This window comes from Podarcis bocagei (assembly GCF_964188305.1).
Source record: "Podarcis bocagei genome assembly, chromosome: 12".
Taxonomy (NCBI): Eukaryota; Metazoa; Chordata; class Lepidosauria; order Squamata; family Lacertidae; genus Podarcis; species Podarcis bocagei.
Genome location: NC_138137.1, coordinates 37,500,666 through 37,521,857, shown reverse-complemented (window position 1 = coordinate 37,521,857; position 21,192 = coordinate 37,500,666). Strand labels below are relative to the sequence as shown.

Sequence of the window (21,192 nt, the reverse complement as noted above, 5' to 3'; positions counted from 1 at the left end):
ATATACAGCAACTAAATAACAAAAAAGCAGAATAAAAAACAAAAACCTTAAGGAAATCTGCCAAACAGTAACTGAAAAATCCAGATAAACCAACAAACAGAAGAATCAAAAAGCAACAACAGTGACAAACATCAGTTCAGTACACTTGCATTTTAAAATACCTAAGATTTACTTACTGCCTTTAACTGGATATTAAGTGGTAGGAAGTGTAGTTCATGTATTTATAAACATATGATTCCATGTCATAAAATATTAGGTTGGTGTACAATGTTAAAGCATAAAACACAAAATAAAAAATATATCAGTATCACATGGTACTAAGTACACTCTGACTGGAAGGTAGAACTTCATATTCTGCAACATCTGAAGGTTTCAAACACTTTTCAGGCATGATCCTATGTGGAGCACATTATAATAGTAAGGCTTGCAGATAACAAAAGCATGGTTTATAGATAGCAATTCCCTTCTCTCCAAATAAGCTATATCCAGTTAATTAAATAGAGGATAAAAGTATCAGTGGCAACAAGTCATGATGGCTGTGTTACCTCCAATATCAAAGGCAGTGTGACTGGGGATCAAGAGCAGGAAACAGCTCTTGCCTTGCCTGTGGGCTCCCATAAGCATCAGGTTGGCTACTCTAAGAACAGAGTACTTGACTAGAAAGGCCAGCAGGGCTGCTCTTATGGTCTTCAGGCTCCTGACATTCCAGAGGAGGGAATGTGGTAAAATTCCTGAATTAAAAAGATACTGCTGGACTTTGCCTCTGGAGTAGTTGACACTGAGCAAGTGCACAGCTCTCTAGCACCCAAACCAACTGTTACTTGTTCTCTGCCCAGAGACACTGCTTTCAGGCTGGCAACCTTTCCTGTTAAAGACGCTTTCTCAGTTGAGCTGTGTAAGCTGCAAGTGCTGCAGGTCAGAGACAAGTCAATAATGATTCTGCAAGATCTTTGCTCTGACATACTGAGGATAACAACATATATACAGGCAGCAGCAGACATCATAGTGTGGGTCTGCCATACACCTGAACTCCATCCTGCTGAGCTGCTGCAGCATACCAGGACAGAGAGTGGCATATTGGTGGCAAGGCTGGCGTGGTATAAACACATTGGCAGGAGCATCAGATTGGCTCCCTTGGCATGATTGCACCATACCAGCCTCACAACTCCTTCGCCTCTTCCTCACTCCATCCCAATATGCTGCAGCCACTCTGCCGGATGGAGTAGAGGTGAGTGATGCAGTCCCACCAAGCTGTCCATTGCTGTATGCAGGGATCCCACTTTAAATCTCTGGTGTAGCAGGAGTATGGCATCACCAATTCAACTTCTTCCCAGAGAGAAGCCCACCAGGTCATACTAATTCCATAGGAAGAATGGAATAAGACGAGAAAAAGCAAAGTGAGCAGAAGGACCCAGATCCTGCATTAGCTCCAAGAAGAGATAACAAATTGGCCATCTATCTGTCTATCTATCAAATGTAATTTCCATCAACAGCAACAGTAGATAATCCTATGGGTGCTTCTGCAAATGATGGACCTGCCTGTGATGTACGACAATAACAAAGATGTTCAATGTCAAGTTTGTTGCATCCTGAATTTGAGAAATGCATGTTGTACTTTATCTCACAGCTAATGAGCTTATTATGGTTAGAGACAGCAGGGAAACGCATTGGAGATACATGACCCCATCTCACCATGATTCCCACTGGTTCAAGTGACCCTTCAAGCCAAAATCTTTGTGTGCAAAGTTATGCAGGCCAGGCATTCCCAGTTGGAGGTTTATGAACTCTAAACTGCATTTTCATCTTATTCATTTGTTCTTCACTTTTAATTTTTCTACTATTTTCAATATGGATTTATTTAGAGACTACTTTGAGTACGATTGCAAAAAGCTGTTTTTCCAAAAATAAAAATAAAATAAATTGATAAATGAATAAATAAAAGGCACAGGCAATGTTTTGTCACTCAATTAAAATTAAAAGTTTAATTAACAGAGTAATATATCAGATTTTTTTAAAAAAAACACACCTGCCATTAAATTTTTAATTGCCAGTGAATTGCATGTTTATTCAAACAGCATTGGCTTGTCTTATTTTAAAAGGTTATTAGGATCATTTGTTTTTGTCTAAACAGAGAAACACTATTGTTTCATATGACCAAAATCAGTTAATTCCCAACCCACCTGTTTCATTGTTAAAAGCTGTAATACTAGTCTATGTAAAAAGTCAACAATGATGACTGCAACAAGTCTATAAAAGGGAAAATGCAGTGAAAAGGAAATATATTTTTCAACTGTAGATGTTTCATTTATTCATCATTAATGTCCCCCAAAAGAAGGTCTATGATGCAGAATTTATCACATCGACACCAGCATAACAGCAGCATGAAATAAAACAATTGTAGTGGTCCATGTTTTTGATGTCAGATCTTTAATACTAAGACAAAAGGTCAGGGTCACTTTACACTACAAAGAACCAGTCATTGCAACCCTGAGGAACAGCAAACAAATCAGAGCATGGGAAATGTATCTTGAGAAAAAGATACATTTTGGGGTATAATTATGATCACCATGTAATGTACAGGTAGTGGGGATATTAGCTGATGAAATCTATAAAGGTTTGTCTGATTTTGAGCTAAAGTAATGAATGGAGTTAGACAAGCTTGGTAGATACGCCAGTGATCTTTTAATATTTATTAGCAATACGAATAGAGTCCTTCCAGAGTACTTCTTTTTAGCTGAATATTCCAATCAAGTATTCCAATCAAATTTATCATTGTTTTTGTTCATTCGCCAACATTAAAATAATTAATTAGGTTAAAAACACCATGCACAATAAGATGTTGCCATATCCCTGATGAGTTTAAAACATTCAGCAGCAATTTGTGCAGTTAACTAACTCAAAAATGGAATTGAAGTGTAAACTACGGTAAGGAACACATTTCATATACATGCTCACACATATATCTATAAAATAGTTCCCTTGTCAGTAACAATGAAGACCAGAGAAAGAAATATCGGTTTAAAAACCAAAAGTAACATGTAGAAAATTGTTGCTGAAACAACTGATATGCTAAGGAAAGAAATCATGGCAATATAGTCCTACACATGTACTTTTCAGATAATGAAAACTATTTGTCTGCCTTTAAGCAGAGCTATTAAACATCATGTTTCGGGAAGCTTTTAATGTTTGATGTATTATAGTATTTTAATATTCTTTTGGAAGCCGCCCAGAGTGGCTAGGGAAGATTATTATGTCTTTCTTACATTAACACACCCCATGATACAGAGTATTTTTTAAAAAACAAAACCCAACAACATACAGAAGTACTTGTTCTATACTGTCATTACATGAGTTAGAATTTTTGCCCTGCTCTTAAACTTACACATGCACATTTTTTCTCTCCACTCTGGTCCTCTAACACCTTTATTGTGAGTATACAACAAATCATATTATGTGTTTGATTAAAACAGATGCAACAAGAACCTGCCTCAATAACTCCTCATTGGCCACATCTCTCCATGTGCCCATAAGGGGAAAACATGAATTTTCCTGACCAGAGTTTCCTCTCTCCCACCAACTTTCCAAAGTTGAGCCATTCATATTGCTCTGATTTCCCTACAACAAATACTTGCTTCTAACTCTGAACTTGCTTCTGACTCTGAACAAAGACAAGATATTTGGCAGGTCTATAGGCACCTATTTACAGACCATTTAAGGTAAAACATAACCACCGCTGGCCTGGTTCACACAACACTTGCTTTTTCTACATTTGATCACTGCAGGCTAACTGATGAGTGGCAGTAAAGCATGAGCAGGTTCCACTAAAGTACACTATGTGGTGAGTGGGATGGGGGGCAGGCGACCAACGAATTATGGGTCTGTTATTTGTGATGGTACCGTGATCAGGTGATGAACACTCACGTGTGGAGACAAAAGCACCCTGTTGCAGTCATAATTAAGGGCACAAATAGCCAGCAATCCCACCCACATTTGAGCGCATTTCATTCACACCGGTGCATGCTAATAAAGAACCAAGAACGAAACTGTTCCAGATTGAAATCCTGAAGTTACACTAGGACATAAATCTTATAAAAACAGAGAGGGGCTTACTTCTGAGTTGCAAACCCTAAATACATTGGCATGTGACAAAATCCGACTGGACACATAAAGCCTACTTCTGAGTAAACCCACTCACTCACAGGGCTGGAACATTAGCTTGCAAATCTGTGTTCACAGATCCCGGAGCAAGTCCTATTGAACTCGGTGGGAAGTAAATCTGAGTCGACACGCCTATAGGGGCAGAATTTCACCCTATGCCCAAGCTGAGATTGCTCAATAGCGGAGTCTCCTCGCCTTTCCCTTTGAACCGCAGCTTTACCTTGTAAAGTAAAAAAGATGGAAGCCAGCAGGATTCTTTTTTTTGGGGGGCGGCGGCAGGGGATTTTACTACCAAGTGAAACCTCGAAAACTCTGGCTCCCAAGAGCCACAATCTGGAAGCGAAGTCACCATTAAGGTTCCCCCTGGCCATATGGAGGGGGCGGGGGCCGCACGGAAAGAAAGCCGCCCCCTAATTTTTAAGCGAGCAGCCCCTCCCTCTCTGTCACCCTCCACCCCTCAATAACTGTACCTGCACAGCCGGGACTGGAGCCGGGGGGTTGTCCAGCAACTCCATTTGCATCTCCTGCGCCGCCGTTGCTGGAGTGGGAGGCGATTTGGACATGTCACTTTGGACCATTGGAGAAAGCGGGTGGGGAGGGTGGATGGGGGGGGAACAACTCGCCAACACTTCCAACAACAAAGCGCCTCAGCGAAGCCGTCGCCAAGTAGACGCCGCCTCTCTCTCTCTCTCTTCGAATCGGCGGCGGTTGGTGCACGAGGATGGCTCTTGCTTCTTCTCCCTCAGGGGTGGGCCATTTTGAAACGGTTCAAGTGCCTTTCCTTGCTCGCCCGCCCGTCTGGCTTGCTTGCTTAGGTCGGTTGCTTGACTGAGGGAGATGGTGAGAAGCAAAACGAAAAGACTCTGGGCTCCTGCCGCAGCTGCTCGCCTCGCCCAACCCTCAAGTACCAGCGCGGCTCCTCGGTGCCTCGTAGAGCCCAGAGCGCAGCAACCGCTACTACAGCCGAGCAAAAGGGGGAGGAGACGGGGAGGAGGAGGAGGCGCCTGAGGGAAGATCTCGACCACCGTCTCGTTCTTCCCCCCGCCCCGAGAAAGGTGGGCGGTGGGAAAAGCGCGGGAAAAGCTGAGGGCGGAGTGTGTGGAATGGCCGCCGCGCGGTCGTCGAGTGGCGGCCCCGTCGTTTCTCCTCAGGAAAGTCGCCGGTCCATGAATTTTATCCTCCTGCTCGGAACGACAAGCCGTCGTCGAACAAACTGTTTTTCTTTTTTTTAAAACACAAGGCACACACTCCAAAGCGAGCGAAGAGTAATATTGGCTAGTCAGGCACGCTGGTTACAAGCTGCACGTAAAACAAAGCAAAAAAAAAAGAGGGAAAGTGCTTAACATTGCCGCTTTGCTGAAAGAAGGGCAGCCAAGGAGCCAGCCAGTATCTGGTGCTGGTAAAGAAAAGATATCAAACAAGCACCCTCTCCACCTTTCATTTTTTCCTCCCTCAGGTGCAAGTACTAAGTGCCACTGGTTTGGATCTCTCACCTGTGGAAAACTGTAGGCGCTCACATGCCCTCTCTCTGGGCATTGCCAGAGGAGCCAGCTCCTAGGGGCTGAGGTCCCTTTGCTCCCCCCCCCCATTAAAATATTTGAGGGGGCTGGCCCCACAAAGTTGATGGGTATTGCCTTTCAAATGTGAGCACGCTGTGTCATGGGATTGATTATACCAGGTGGGAATTACCTACGTCCCCACCCCCCAATTATTTTATTCAAGTTGGCAACCCTGGGCGTTGCAGCAGGAAGGATCAAACCCAACAAGGCCTCCCAGATCTTGAGTGCGAGTGAACAAAAAAAGAGACTGGCCAATCTTCGGAACGGCAGCTGTACCTTCCTTGCCCTCTCTCACTAAGCAGCGTGGAGGACAGGAGAGAATTTGGTCTTCCTGGGCCTATTCCCCACCACTGTGCCCCCCCCCCCAAAGGAGAGGGCATGTGAGCAAGCGAGAATATGAGGTGATGGCCAACTCTCTCTATTTCGTCCTGACCATAGAGAGAAGGTGAGTGAGCAGAGCGCTTCCTTTTGTTTCTGCTTTCTGCCTGGGCCCAAAGAGGGTCAGAAGTGAGAGGCAGTCTTTTGCTGAGAGGTGCTTCTCGCAACCACCCCTGGAAGCAGCAAATGCAAGATACAGTGGTACCTCGGGTTACATACACTTCAGGTTACAGACTCCGCTAAACCAGAAATATTACCTCGGGTTAAGAACTTTGCTTAAGGATGAGAAGAGAAATTGTGCAGCGGTGGCGCAGCGGCAGCAGGAGGCCCCATTAGCTAAAGTGGTGCTTCGGGTTAAGAACAGTTTCAGGTTATGAACAGAGCTCCAAAACAAATTAAGTTCTTAACCCGAGGTACCACTGTACTGGAGGGAGGTGGTGATTTTCACCAGGACTGCACTATGTGGGGAAAGGGAGATTTAACCCTTCCCTCTCAGCCACTATCCTGATGTAAATCTACACCCCCCCAACACCAGCACTACCCACATGCTGCAATTAGCATTAGGAAATCCTACCGCATAAGCAAACACCTTTCTTGAAAAAAGCCCAAGCAAACAGTTAAAATTCCTGAGTCAGGTATGCTGAGAATCAAGCCAAACATAATGTGCAATTCTTTTAAAGCATGTTTCTTGCTGCCACTTCTATTTTGGAGGGAAAGCAGCAGTTCAGCATTTACTGGTGAGGATAAATTGTCAAATGGTAGGGAAATATGCTGAGTTAGACCTTTGGTCCATCTATCCCTGTACTACAATATTTGGTGTCCTTCCAGATGTTGTTGGACTATAGTTCCCATCACTTCTAGCCACTGGCCATGCTAGCTGGGACTGATAGGAGTCCAACAGCATCTGGAGGGCCACTGCTTCCCCATCCTAACCTTGTTGTTTACCCCAATTGGCTACAATTCTCCAGGGCCTAAGACCAGGACCTTTTCATCCCTATTGTCAGAGATCCTTTAATGTGGTAGAACTAGAGATTGAACCTCATCCTGCATACAAAGTGCACATTCTACCATGCTATAGACTGGACTTACTGTTGCACTTTAGAAAGTCTTCTTAAAATTATTGGCGCAAATAACTCAACCTTTAGCATATTTTAACAATATATTTGTTCATAAGGATCTCCCTCCCCCTGTGTTTATTATTATTCCCCTTGTGCAATATTTTCCCTTTTGCGGTTTAAATTGTGGCACTGTTGGCTATTTTTATCATAACATGTTGGCTGCTTTTGGATGTGGATTTGTTTTTGCCTGCTTTTTAGTGAATGAATGTGACAGCAGCTATAAAGTAGAGAGTTTCTTTCACTGACATGAGATAGATGTGCTTAAATGCAGAAGCAGTGGGTGTGAAATCCGGCCACACTGTCTGCTCATGTACCGTATTTTTCTGTCTGTAAGATGCCCCCATGTATAAAACTCAGATTTAAGAAAATGGCCTCAGCACTATCTGTGTATAAGATGCCCCTATTTTTGATATAATTTATTAGGGAAAAAACCTAGTCCTATACATGGGAAAATACGGTAGTTTTTTAAAAAACACCTCACAGTAATAGGCTTTTGGTACATTAAACATACTGTTATATGAAGTAACTGTATAAGGAAAGAGTCAGAAGGGAGGAATGCAAAGTAGCTCTACCAAGATGGATTTTGTCATCACTCGTCATTCACAAACCCATATGTCTGTTTATCTCCAAAGTCAAACAAAGAATCTAACAAAATGCAGCTAGTCTCTTTTCAAAGTATATCCAAGGAGAGGTCTAAGGATTTCACAGTCTATCATATGGTTAGCAAGTTAAAATTATGTTTCTTTGCTGTTAGTGTAACCACAGCTTTTAATTAAACAGACACAAATCTTCAGAGCTACAATGAAGTCCCACTGACAAAATGTACCACTGTTAATGAAAGTCTTATTCATTTTTTTGAAATTCCTTGGACTTTTTTATCTGAACAAAAACCTGAAAATTTGCCTTATTGTTTTTTTTCTTTCACCAACTCTAGTGGCAAGTTATACAGCTGTGCATGCAAACCTTCACACAAACCCTATTTTAAAACTTATTTTAATCATATTGTTACAGAACGGGGTGGGGTCCCCTAAACACTAAAATTAATAAATGCTAAGATCTGTGATATGAAGGGAGAATATAAGCTGCAAAGGAATTCCTGGGTAGCCTGGCCAAACTAGGGGCCTGGAGAGAGCCATTGTGGGTCGTTAAAAAGACAGTGTAACTTTTTATCCCAGGTGTGACCAGAGACTGGAGATTTGGAAGGTTGCCAGTGTAACTGCTGGGGGGCGGGCAAGGGGCTTTTGGGAAGAAGGAGGAAGTGAGGCTGAGATCCATCTTTGTGGAGAAGAGAGAAGGTTGCCTGCAATGCTTTCGGCCATGCTATAAGATTTGGATTCTCTCCACGCAGACTGTAAATCCTATTTCTTAAAGCATGACAGTCTCTGCCGTGTCTTCTATTCTCCAAAGGGAGAATGACCCATGGTCTCTGGCCTTTGCTTGGTGGAGAGAGAGGCAGGCACTGGGCTTGTGTAACAATATTAAAATTATTTAAGTTTCCCCCAGAATTCTTCAGGCACAGCTAATGGCAGAGACGACAGGTGCTATGGAAAGCAGGATATAGATATGCCAATAGATGCTGATGCATGGAAGGTTATGTGCAGAAAATGACCTTTTCATTCAGTAGCTACTAGCTAAGGGCCAATTCCTTTTTAAAAGTCACTTTCCCTGCAAGCTCTTAGCTGTATGTTTAGTCCTCAATGTTGTAGAGAGTGCAAGTAGATTGGATCTTTCTTTACATGTGGCACTGTGGAAAAATATTATGATTTTGGATAGATATCTTTAAGGTGGTTGGTGAGATCATGGGACAAAGCCATTCAGTGTGGTCCTAAACTGGCCTTATTACCTTTATTTCAAAAGGGAAACAAAAAACCCCAAACTCCTGCAGTCATTGACTTCTTTTGGTGGCAGCTAGACTAAGGGATGTGGGTGGCGCTGTGGTCTAAACCACAGATCCTAGGGTTTGCCGATCAGAAGGTTGGCGGTTTGAATCCCCGTGACGGAGTGAGCTCCCATTGTTCGGTCCCAGCTCCTGCTCACCTAGCAGTTCGAAAGCACATCAAAGTGCAAGTAGATAAATAGGTACCGCTCTGGCGGGAAGGTAAACGGTGTTTCCGTGCGCTGCTCTGGTTCACCAGAAGCGGCTTAGTCATGCTGGCCACATGACCTGGAAGCTGTCTGTGGACAAACGCCGGCTCCCTCGGCCTATAGTGTGAGTTGAGTGCGCAACCCTAGAGTCGTCTGCAACTGTCCCTAATGGTCAGGGGTACGTTTACCTTAGACTTTCAGAAGCTGCTAATCCAGTTGCTTACTCATGAGTAGTCTGACTAGCAGTACAAGAACAATGCAACTGGAGAAGTGGCTGCTGGAGTGGTTTCTACATGCCTCCCAATGGTTTATAAGCCTAAGTGGAAGTTGCAGTAACGATAAGCCAAAGGCTTCCTCATGAAGGAACAGCAAGCAGACAGAGGTAACCCTGATTCTTGCAGATACAGGAATAGATAGGGATGGGTAAAGAGGATTGTCTTCTCTCACCCACCCACACACCCCAGTGGAGTTGGCTACTTATTTGACTATCTCTGTCTGATAGACAGATGGCAGAACTGCATAGTTATGGTATTTGTAATAATTGGGAACCATTTATTCCTACTCTTGGGTTTGTTTCATTCATACACTGGAAGCTGCTTTATATAAGCCAGACTATTGCTCCATTTATCTTTAGTATTGCCCATTCTGAGGGCAAAACTAGACCACATGCCATGTATGCAATAAGCAATCTTAAAAGTAAATTTTAAGTGTGAGGGCCACAGTTTGGATCAGGGCCCTGGTAGGGGAGTGAGAGGCAATTTAACCCTTTCCCCCATGTTCCAGTCCTGATATGGGCAATTAACACACATTCACTCGTGCTATTTGTACTGAAATAAAATCTTTCATTTGCACCAGTGGAAATGTTTCTCCCAATGCAAAGCTCAGGCAGTGGGCCTTGCAAACTGAATTGGAACTGCAACAGGAAGCAAAGGATTAAGGCTCCCCAGACTCATGCAAGGATCCCAGTTAGGATCCCAGTCACACTACTTACTTTTTAAAGCTGTTCATGTGTGAATGGCATCTTTGTCTAGCTTGGCCAGACTGGAAGTAGCTCTCCAAATTTCTAGACACGAGTATTTCTGCACACTATCCAGAGATAGCAGAGATTGAACGTGGGGCATATGGTTCTTTGCTAAACATACTTTACATGTTTAAGTGTATACTTGAAATGCCTTCCCTAATAATATAATGCAGTCCTGAGAATACTAAGGAGGATAATGCTTAAATGAGCTTTATTGGAATGGAAGAGATGCAGGTTACAACACACAGGAAATGAGTTCAGGCAAATAGGTAGGATTTATGCTTATAATAATAGCCGAGTGGTGCCCAGTTTGGTAGCAGGAGGAAGGGAAGAGGGGCATTTGTTGTTGCTTTGGATGTGCTCTTTTATAAATGCAAAATAAACCTGTTAGCGCTGCTGTGTATTCTCGTAATCTGAATGACTTGTTCTTCCTTCTCAGGTCTCCTTTGAAGTTTATCAAACTGACTCATTTGTCACAAGCAGAAACTACAATTAGCATGTTTCTGCAAACTGAATAGTGGCATGGAAAATTGCACACTTTCCTCATGGTGAACAAGTCAGATGGCCATTTTGCTATGAAGAGGGAGCCATACAGGTAGGAAATGTTAGATTTCTGTCATGATAAATGGAATTGTTAGCACTATAGTGGGAGGAGGATAGGTTTTCATCAAAACAAATTGCACATATGACTGGGGGCAGGGGAAAGCCTTCTAAAGCACACAAAGAAAACAAGTGATGACTGAAAATACATAAGGCATTTCTGACATGTTTTCTCTCAATTATATGCTTGGCTGAAGAAAGGATAAAGGAATTATTCACAGTTAACTTAACCTGAATTATATGTGAAGAAATTGCAAATTTTAACTGATCCTTTCCTTCCCATTCCTGATCATCTCCTGCTTCACCTTCGTCTTTTCCCCACCTAAAATTTACCCACATGCTCCTTTCTGATCACTGTCCCGCTTCTCTGGAAGGGGTAGCTGGAAGGGGTATATCAGGGGGAAGAGGCATTGCACAGACACTTCCTATAGCTATGGATAGGTGACTGTGAAGTTCAATTTCTCTCCGTTACTCATTTTTCTAATCTAAAGTTCAGTTCTCTGCATTTGTACATCATTTTGGATTTTTTTATTAAAAAAGGCCGTCATGAAAATCCATCAGCATCTTAGTGAGAATATCACTTACTGTATACATTTTTATACAATTTTGCATAATATACTCATTTTCCAAAACCAATTTCCCCTTAAATAATACACTTTTATTTTATTTGCACAAATATATGCATTTTTATGGAGAATTCAGAAGAGTGTTAATTTCAAAGTATAGTTGTGTTTCAGTTCTTGTATTGTTTTGGAGAGAGTGAATTATATAGGTTCGAGGACTTCCGGGTTGACGCGATCTGGAAATGGCGGATTCCCTCCGAGCTGCGGAGGGAATCGGCTCTACCGAGGACGGGTCTTTGCCGCGCCGGCGACGCGGGGACCCTTAAAAACCGCAGGCGCGGAAGCCTGCGGACTGAAGACTCGGCGGGTGCCTTAAGCGCCCCCCCTGATCCACGAAGAGCCTTTTTAAAGGCTGCGGAGAGGATACGGGGGTGGCGTGGCACTGAGAGTCGATCGCTACCTCGGTGGAGCGAAGCCGCGAGCCATGACCAGAGAGCGCTGACTTCCTTCCTTGAAAATTTGGACTGAAAGAATCACCTGTGAGTAAGACGGAGATTGGGACTTTAAAAAATTTACCCTGAATTGGAGACGACCGGGGTGTGTGCTAAAAGGAAGTCCGCACCCCCCCCTTGCAGAAGATCTAAGCAACGACATAAGAGCTAAGCTGGAGAGCCTACCCTTGGTGGGGTGAGTTAAAAAGGACACTAACTTTCAAGATTTAGCTAAAGGAAATTTTGGGCTGGAGAGTGGAGTTTTGGAAACCTTCTTTTTGTTTTAAACAACCCTCCCTCCCGGGCTTGGGAACGTCCTGCCTTTGTGCCTGTGTAAGAGCTGCGGAGTTTGACAGCTGTCAAAGCTGTCAAACGGGCGGTTTAAAGTGGAAAAATCGCTATCTAGGATCCCTCTGGACTAAGACGAGTTATAATTGAGCCAAAATTGTTGGAAACAAAGTAATAATAATCAGTTAAAGGACTGTTGGAGAAAAGACTAATAAGTAACCAGATTCCCCCTAGGGGGAATTCTGTGAAACTACAATGGATACAATGGCTGTGGAAGGAAAGTTACTAGTGGAAATCGAAAGGACGTTTCAATTGGTGGGAATCTTACAAGAGCAGAGCTTGGCCATGAATAAACAACTTGTGTCTATGACCTTGGGAACAGGCAACTCTGCTCTCTGTATTGAGGACCTGAATGAGAAAGAATCCACAGCTGAATGGGAAACAATATCTACAGAGGTGGAAGAGACTAAACAACAAGAAAAAGAGGAAGTAACCTTGGGAAGCAACAACCAAAAGCTGACATCTGTGGAACACAAGCAAGGAGACTCTGGGAACATATCTACCACAAGTCTGCGAAAGACACAGAAGAAGAAGGAGGAGGTCCCGGGACAATATGGAATACAGGAACTTAAAATAAAGAAATATGATTGGGGCCTCCGTTTGGACTTTGATTCTGAAGACACAGGCTTTGTGGAAATTTTTCAGCAGTTACTTTCAAATCTCCTTGTGGGAAGAGAATATACTTTGATGGTGAAAGAACTTTTTCCAGACTCAACGACTGACATAAAGGACTACCAACAAGACAGGCGGAGAGGGACTGAAAGAGACTTGAAAGCCTCAGACGTGAGGAACCCAGGCTGAGAATCTCGACTTTGGATTTCTATTGGGAAGGGACAAAAACCGGGGATGGGAGGGAGGGAAGAGGAGATTCTTAAAAACTCTTAAGACTTTTAGGTTTGGTTAATATGATTATTAATTAAGATAAAATGAAAAATCGATGGAAGAGAACTTAAGTCCAACTTAGGAATCAATTTTTTATTATAAAAGAGGCAATAAGATGAATAAGATGGTTAAGAGGAGAAATACCAACTTGCTGATATAATCTTGGGAACTGGGATGCACGAGGGGGGGTGGGGGGAAGTCAGGGAACAAGGTTATGAAACGGGGATTTGCTGATTTTATACATGTTTTTGTCTTGTGTTTTTTCTTTGTGTGTGTTTTGTTTCTATAAAAGCAGAAAACCTAATAAAATTTTTTTTAAAAAAAGAGAGTGAATTATATAGGTTCACCCTAAATTGTGAACTTCCGCTTCCATATCTATAGCACAATACTTCTGTTTCAGGTCTGATTGTGGGAGAGGCAAAGTGCTGTTCAGGAGGAGCTTATCTCTGAAACATGAAATAATCCTTTGGCAGTATTTCAGTATGAGTGGGAAAATGAGAGTACCCCCTAAACATTTTTTTAGAAAATAAAAGCACTGCACATTATAGTTTAAAACATATAACATTGTACTGTATTATGTTCCTGGAGACCATGTACCTAATTAGAAAACCCTAGCTAAATTATACTAGCATAAAATATTTTTATTCATAAGCTGAATAGATAGAAAAGTATAACTCAGCTTTTGTTTATGGTGCTTAGACATTGTGAACCTGAATGTTGTGGTTATCTTAGGTTGGGCAGGTAGCATCAAACCTTTTTTTAAAAAACCTTTAAAAAAATTATTTTTCATGATTTATTACCTAGAGACTTGAATGTGTAATAGGGTCAGAAGGAGAGAGATTCAAATAATGACAACCAGAAAACTTCATTGTGAGATGCAAAGTTAAAACTTGGGGCTTATCTGAAGCTAATAGAGAGCAGAAGCACCATGGCAACAGGGACAAAGTAACACTCTCAGTAACACTCTCAGTATAGAGCTTTTATTCCCCACAGGGTGTAAGACATTGCTTGCCTATTCACAACATGTAGGAAGGAAGGAAGATCTTTCCTTTGTTTTTACTTTATGCATTTTACAGCATTCCAAAATCTACTTTATGCCATATGAAATAATGTTAATGTAAACAAGTAAACAACGAAAAGTGATCATAATATCTAATCTGTGGAATCAAATAGGGAACAACATTGAGATAATTATCAACTGCCAACTGTGTATAAATAGCTGTTAGTTACAGAGATATAACAAACTGAATCTAGAATAAGCAGTTTGAAGTATAGTCCCTCAAATTTTAAGAAACCTGTTTTTAACAGTATTCCTCATACAGTATTTACCTTAAGAATTTCTTTCTCTTAAAATTTTTACATAAACAGAAATAAAAGAACAATAAATATTTGTTCTTTTATATAATAAAGAAAGAACTTTTCTTTATAGAGTGGCTGGGGCAAGGCAGGGTACAAATAACAAATTATCATCATTATATATAATAAATATAAGCAGTTACTAGCAGCAAGGTTATAGAAGACAATAATCAGTTCTTACTGTTATCTAAAATAGCGTAAGTATTAAGGTTTCTATTATATATAAACAGTATTTTACTTTTTGATGTATTGTAATCAAATCAAACTTTTAATGCGCTAGCCAATGACCATGACAACATCCAAAACATTGACAGACACTAAATATACAATAAAAATATACAACCATCTAACACTGATGTCCCATTAGGTAGGGAGAGTGCTGCTCTGACAAATTTATTCTGCACCATTTCTAGTCCTTTACTGGCTTTCATATTGATACCCAAAACCTCTGTACCATAAAGCATCTGGGGAACCAATTTACTAGTAAAAAAATTAAGAGCAGTTACGAACAGCTTTCCACCTACCATGCAATAAAACTTCATTAGTGTCTCACAAGCTTTCTGCACCTTAGGTTTGCAGCCTTGATATGCCCCTTCCACCACAGTGTCTCAGCGAAAAGGACTTCAAGGTATATAAAGGAACGCATTTGCTCTAGATTCTACTGCTCCATTTTCTATTTGAATCTGGGACTATGCTTTCCAAGAACCATAATTTTGATCTTGGAGTAATTCACGGAAAGCACATCCTGCTAGCAATAAATATTGAAGGCTGCCAGTAGATTATTGAGACCAAAGCAGGAGAGTGATAGCAGCACCATGTCATCAGGTTATCCGTCTGTTCCTGATTGTTTGGACAAGGGAGTGCACCTGTGTTAAATATGGTGCCTTTCATTTTTCATTTATGTCAAAATGAAAAAGTGCAGGGGGCAATATGTAGCTTTGTTTCACACCTTTAGATGATTTGAGGACATCTGACAAGTACCCCCTTAGTCCCACACCCACCCTTGTTTCAATACCACAATACAGTTCACAGATTAATAAAAGTAATCTAAGATCTATGTTGACGTTCAAAAGTTTCTCCCATAGTCTGATAAACTTGATAAATGCATTATGTGTGTTGGATCAAAGAGTACCTTTCCAATAGCAAAATGCCTCTTCCAAATGCTATATCCCTTCTGTCTTGGGAGACAGTGGAGGAGTGCGCCTTTGGGGGTTATGTCAAGCTGTTGGAAGGCTACAGCGCCTGCTGTGGCTGTAGAGACTGATATAGGAGAGACCCGTTTTGTTGTAGCTGGGGCAGATGAAGGCATCTAGTTGTGTTGCTGCAGATGTTTCTTCTCTTTGCACTCCTCCCTGCGCTCATTCCTTCTCTGGTCACTGCTATGGATGCATGACCTGACTGCCTGTCTCCAGGTACTGCAAGGGATTCCTACAGGGCGGGGTTGATGTTGCCCGCCTTCATATCACCTTTGCAGACATCTGTAATGCAGAGTTGGTCTGTCAATGGGCCTAGTACCTGAAGTCAACTCTGCTTGGGGATCCTGCCATCTTCTATTCTGTGGACATGACCAAGCTAGTGTAGATGTCTCTGACACAGGAGTGCGAACATGCTGGGAATGTGGGCTTGGGAGAGCACATCTTTGTTTAAGACTCTGTCCTGCTATGCGATGCTGTCAAGGCTGTGTCATCTGCAAACAACATATCTTGAATAAGGACCCACCACAGTTTTGTCTTAGTGCAGAGATGTGCCAGGTTGAACAAATATCCTTTGTACCTTGAATGGAAGTACACACCAGTAAGCAGTGACAAACATGTAGATCTACTTTTAGGACTGTTTCATGTGTCACAAAATTGCTGACCATGTGAGAATCTACATTTGAAGTGTGTGGATCCGGTGTAATGATCCTACACATATCTCAGCAGCAGAAACAACATTTTTCCTTGTACAATTTTGCTTCAAAACTTTTTTATGTTACAATTCAATGGCAGGGAATGTGGTGATAGTCAAATTCAGCTGGACTTAACCATCCAGGGGTTCTTTATAGCCCCTTCATACAGCACTTCTCATCTCTGTGTTATTGCATCCTAAGTAAGCCAAATGGTAACTTCTGATAGCTTCCATTTGTGAGACTGAAATTAAATGGAAGCTTTAAGCCTCACACAATTGCTCTGCAAGCAAGAATGAAAAGAAAGTTCGCTCATAGGTTTGTTGAGGGCTGTTAGTGCCTTACTGTCCCTTCAGGTACTGATTGCAAGACTGATTTGTAGAGATGGTTGCTAGTTCACAGAGACAATAAACATCGAATCTGCACCATCTATGCAAATATAGGCAAATAATTGTATTTGCAGAACCAAGGATCATAATAATGTTATCCTGTGCATAAATCACATCACGGGTTCATGTTAAGAGCATTTCTGCTGTACCAACTGTCCAATTTAATAGAAGTTTAAGAGGTTTTTTGTATTGAGTTGCTGTGGCCACATCCATAAAAATTGTGCTCCAAATTCTCCAAGATATTAACACTGCTGGAGTCCCTGTTCCAACAGTGATACTAACTGAAGGGACTGTTCTCTTGATGCAGTGAGGGAGTCTCACATACAGCTTCTATCAACACTAATCCCTATCCATTGAGAGCAAAAGAAGATTAGACTCCTGTGGTGATTCTTTCCAACTGAAATTCAGATTGTGAGGGAATCTGTAGTGTAATCAAGAGAAGCCATATAGAGTCCTCATTTTTCTTGTACAGCTTGCAAATGAATTACTGACAGAGGGAAAGGACTTGTGCTGAAACCAAACCAATTCATTTAAGGAGCAGCATGCTGCTCCCTGAAACAGTCTAGCGTATTGTGTGAAGTGTCAAAGGGCCAACTAAAGCATGTACATTCAAAGCAAGGACAATGGGCCTGAAAGGGGTGATGATGATAAGCTTCTTGGAACATCTGGTAATTAATCTTAGTTTTGGAAGCTTTGTAGAGTATTGGCTAATGTAATTGCTATTCACTTTCACTGCAGGAAAATGTAAAACAGCAGACAGCCAAAAGACTTGTCATTATAGTTCCCCAGATTTCTTATACAGTACTAGCAGAAAGAAAGAGAAAGAGAGAGAGAAGGAAGGAAGGAAGGAAGGAAGGAAGGAAGGAAGGAAGGAAAGAAAGAAAGAAAGAAAGAAAGAAAGAAAGAAAGAAAGAAAGCAAAAAGAGTGCAAAACCAACATTTTCACATAAGATAAGGGGGCAAAGTGATGCAAAGGCACATGGTAAAAAAAATAAATCTATGCAAAGATGTTTGCCTCTCTTTCAAATCAGAGGTGATAGAACCATGTTTCCTAATACCACAAAAATGTACCTTATTCACTTCTGGCAGGCTACTGGTACAACTTTTGTCTGGTGATTGAGAATCCCATATGTGGATAACTGGAATTTGTGCTTTGAGTTGTTCACAAACTGCTTATAAGGCCTTAACAATCAAATCACAACAGTTAGCAATATGGACACTATTGAAGCAAGGAATATAAAAAAGTATTGAGGTAGTTAGCCATCCAGACACTTTCTCATCTCCGTATAAAACTAAAAATATGGATCTAAAGCAGAGATTCTCAGCTTTGCAACTTGTTCTTTCTTATCAAATTGTTCTCCTCTATTTCCCTTCAGAATCTGCCTCCTTAGGTTATCAGTCCAGGAAGGCTTCTTGCCTTGTGTTTTCCAATGGTATAATCCCATTAGCACTTATGCCACATCCAGTGCACTCCTGCTGCTAATTTTTGAAGCCGCAATATGTTGATCCATATTAATCCTGTAGTTCCTTGACAAATACTGTTGCTTGCTACACCCCCCCAACCAGCTTTAGTTTGATTAGAAAATAGGGCCTGTTCACAAGACCACTTGTTCCACATTCTAACAGCCATTGTGCAAGTGCACCGGTCACCACGGAAGCACAGATGAGAGCTTAATGAATAGGAGTTCCTGTTGGATTTTCTCTCTGTGTGTGAGAGAATCATTTATTCCAGAAACAGAGAACAGAGAAGAAGTTTCAAGAAGAAGCAGAAGGCTGAGATTGCTTTGTCTATGCAAGGACATTTTCTGTGGGAACTGTTCTTTGGACATGCGTAGTGTGACAGGAAATACTGATAACAAGAGTTCTGTGTAACTTCTTGTAAGTCTCTTGCTTGCATCTTATGGTGAGAGAAGTAGAGAGAGAGTCTTGGACTCTTGTTGGACTCTAAGCATGCCTTGACCATGGCAGTGGTGAATGTCTTTATATATTTGATACCAACATGCTTTTATGCCTGTCAAGTAAACCTCTACACTTGACTGAATCTTTATGGCATCCATGAGTATCTATTGCCTACTGTGTGTACCTTCAACCCCAAAGATGCTTCTAAGAAAGGAGCTGTACTGCGATGTAACTCTGCTGAGTATGGATACTGGCACACACATGCAGTGAAATTGATGCCAGATCTCATCCTTCTAAATCATCCATCAGAGGTTGATGGATTGATCCAACAGTTCCCTGTGTGTATTGAGACATTCCCATCCCCTGCCTACTGTTGACAACTCCATGCAAATGCAGTTTGAAATGACGCAGGGGAAAATGACCTTGCTGCATTTCAAGCCGCTAATGTGAACATACCCTAACTGAGTTAGCTTTTGATCCTCAGCTAAAAATTTGGCAAGTTGCTGTCAAGAGTCAGCTACTGAGACACATTATAAAATTCTTCAAGCCAATATGGCAAATTTATTTTCTCCAGCTCCTTTCAATTCCTACAGACAATATGAATAGTTTAATCCCTATTAAAGTGTGACTGAAAATGCAGTTTGCATTCTAAACCTTACTATTATTATTTTTTAAAAAAACTTCCCTCCCTGAATCCCAGCCAGATCAAGGACCCTGGATATGTTTGTAAGATGTAAGGGGGAGCTTAAAGAGGTCTGATATTAAATTAAAAACTACATTCAAATGGGATCCCAACTATTCCTAAAATACAGTTTGTTAATATTGTGGAAGCTTCTTAGTTCTCTTAGTCTGAACACACACACACTCCCCACAGTCCACACACACACACATCAGCTCACAGCTCAGTTCAGTGTAACTTCTCCCTCCGCAGCAAAGCTGTGTCCTAAAAAACATGGCCACACCTTTTCCTCTATTTCATCAACCAGCTAGGCTTGACTACAAGAACAGCCTTCTTCCTCTGATCATCCTTGGGGTGTTCAAGCTTCTGTGGCTAATCTTCTGGTGTCTCTGAGTCTGTTTTAATAGGATGAGGGGGAAATGAAATTTGCTTAGCAGCACATACTCTTTCTTGCATGTAGGGTGGCCCCAAAAGAGGAAATTCACTACCAAACAAAGAGGTCAGAAGAGGGCATAGATTTGCATAAAATTTACATATGCTAACTTTTCATTATAGAGCCAACTTAGAAATAATTGCTACAAGTCTGTTAAAAATGCAGCACTATATAATGGGGGAAATTGTCACCAAGTGACCTGCTCAGATGCTATCCAGGAACTAACTGTTGATGGCTCCCAATCCCCCTTAGAATTCTTTGTCTGCACTTGGGCCAATCAGACCTTCATACAGGATGTCTTCAAAAGGGGGCTGTTTGCTGTAAAGTAGGATATATAACTACAAAATGTCACTTGATTTGAACTTCACTGGAATGCTAATATGTTATGAAGTAATATTAATGTCTCACATTTGGATTGTCAGTTGTAAAAATACCAAATTTTCAGACATTTCTAGTAATTAGGATGCTATAGACTATACCTGTGCCAAATTTCAGTTTTCTAGCTACAGTAGAAACAATGTAACCTTTTTAGGGTACTTTTTTGTCTGCTTGTTTAGAAGGAGAGATTTTGTCTTTCATACTTTTCTATAGCCAATGGGGCATAAACTACATGCTTTCTAATTTCAGCTTTCCAGGTAGTTTAGAGGTGTCTTAACTAGTTCCATTTTGAAGAAGAAATACAAGTGTTCCATTAGCAGATTTTTCTTTAAAAATGGCATTTTGGGCTATATGTTTACTAGAGTTTAAGCTTCATGTCTTGGGTCATCTGAATGGCCTAAGCACAATGGCCTAAGACACTAAGCACAACAAAATTTCCTCCTGAGGCATTATCACAAATGGGTTTTGCATAAAAAAGTGGTTGAATGTTCCACGACAAGTTCTGGAAATATCTCAGGTATTGTGAACATGGCCAGATAGGTTTGTCAAGAGAGAAAGATCAGATGTTTCCAATTTTATTATTTGAGGGCTCTTGGCAGCTTTTGAGCAATCAGCCTGAAACATCGTTATTAAAAGTGCAATAAAATGGTTCTGGTTTATTACAACCGTCTGCATTTGTTTGATCTGCTGTTCTTCATGAAGGTTCAGAATACAGTTTAACATGCACACAGCACTATGAAATAACCCTTTCAGCTTAAGAATGCATGAAGAAGAAAATGAGATTGGTTTAGCATGGATATGTGTGTAGTTCAAATGCAGCATATGCTAAAAAGCTTCGTATTTTCATTGTACTGATGGATTCAAAATTGTCTTTTTAGGCATCCAGTTTGGAATCATTAAGTTCTATTATCCCAGACCAGTTGGGTAGCCATATACATCTCTTGGCACGGGGGAAAAGATGTTTTACTGG

At 41.3% G+C, this 21,192-nt stretch overlaps 1 protein-coding gene and 1 long non-coding RNA gene across 5 annotated transcripts in view; one reads left to right on the top strand and one right to left on the bottom strand.

Annotated features, from left to right (window-relative positions):
• CACNB2 (calcium voltage-gated channel auxiliary subunit beta 2) overlaps window positions 1-5,160 on the bottom strand; it is a 140,437-nt gene extending 135,277 nt beyond the window's left edge. Inside the window, exon 1 of one of the 3 annotated variants that reach the window (XM_081163213.1) lies at window positions 4,629-5,160. In XM_081163213.1, the coding sequence (XP_081019339.1) occupies window positions 4,629-4,736 (108 nt within the window). In that variant the 5' untranslated portion in view covers window positions 4,737-5,160. The remainder of the gene's footprint in view (window positions 1-4,628) is intronic. The other 2 variants (XM_081163211.1, XM_081163214.1) reach the window with 2 other exon arrangements.
• Window positions 5,161-5,325: 165 nt separating this feature from the next.
• On the top strand, window positions 5,326-19,402 carry LOC308569420. 2 transcript variants are annotated; one of them, XR_014000710.1, is made up of 4 exons: window positions 5,326-6,118; window positions 6,156-6,296; window positions 10,759-10,914; window positions 17,572-19,402. It is a non-coding gene; the product is annotated as an uncharacterized lncRNA (long non-coding RNA). The 2 variants fall into 2 exon arrangements; XR_014000711.1 differs by having other exon boundaries at window positions 5,326-6,162.
• The last annotated feature ends 1,790 nt before the right edge of the window (window positions 19,403-21,192 follow it).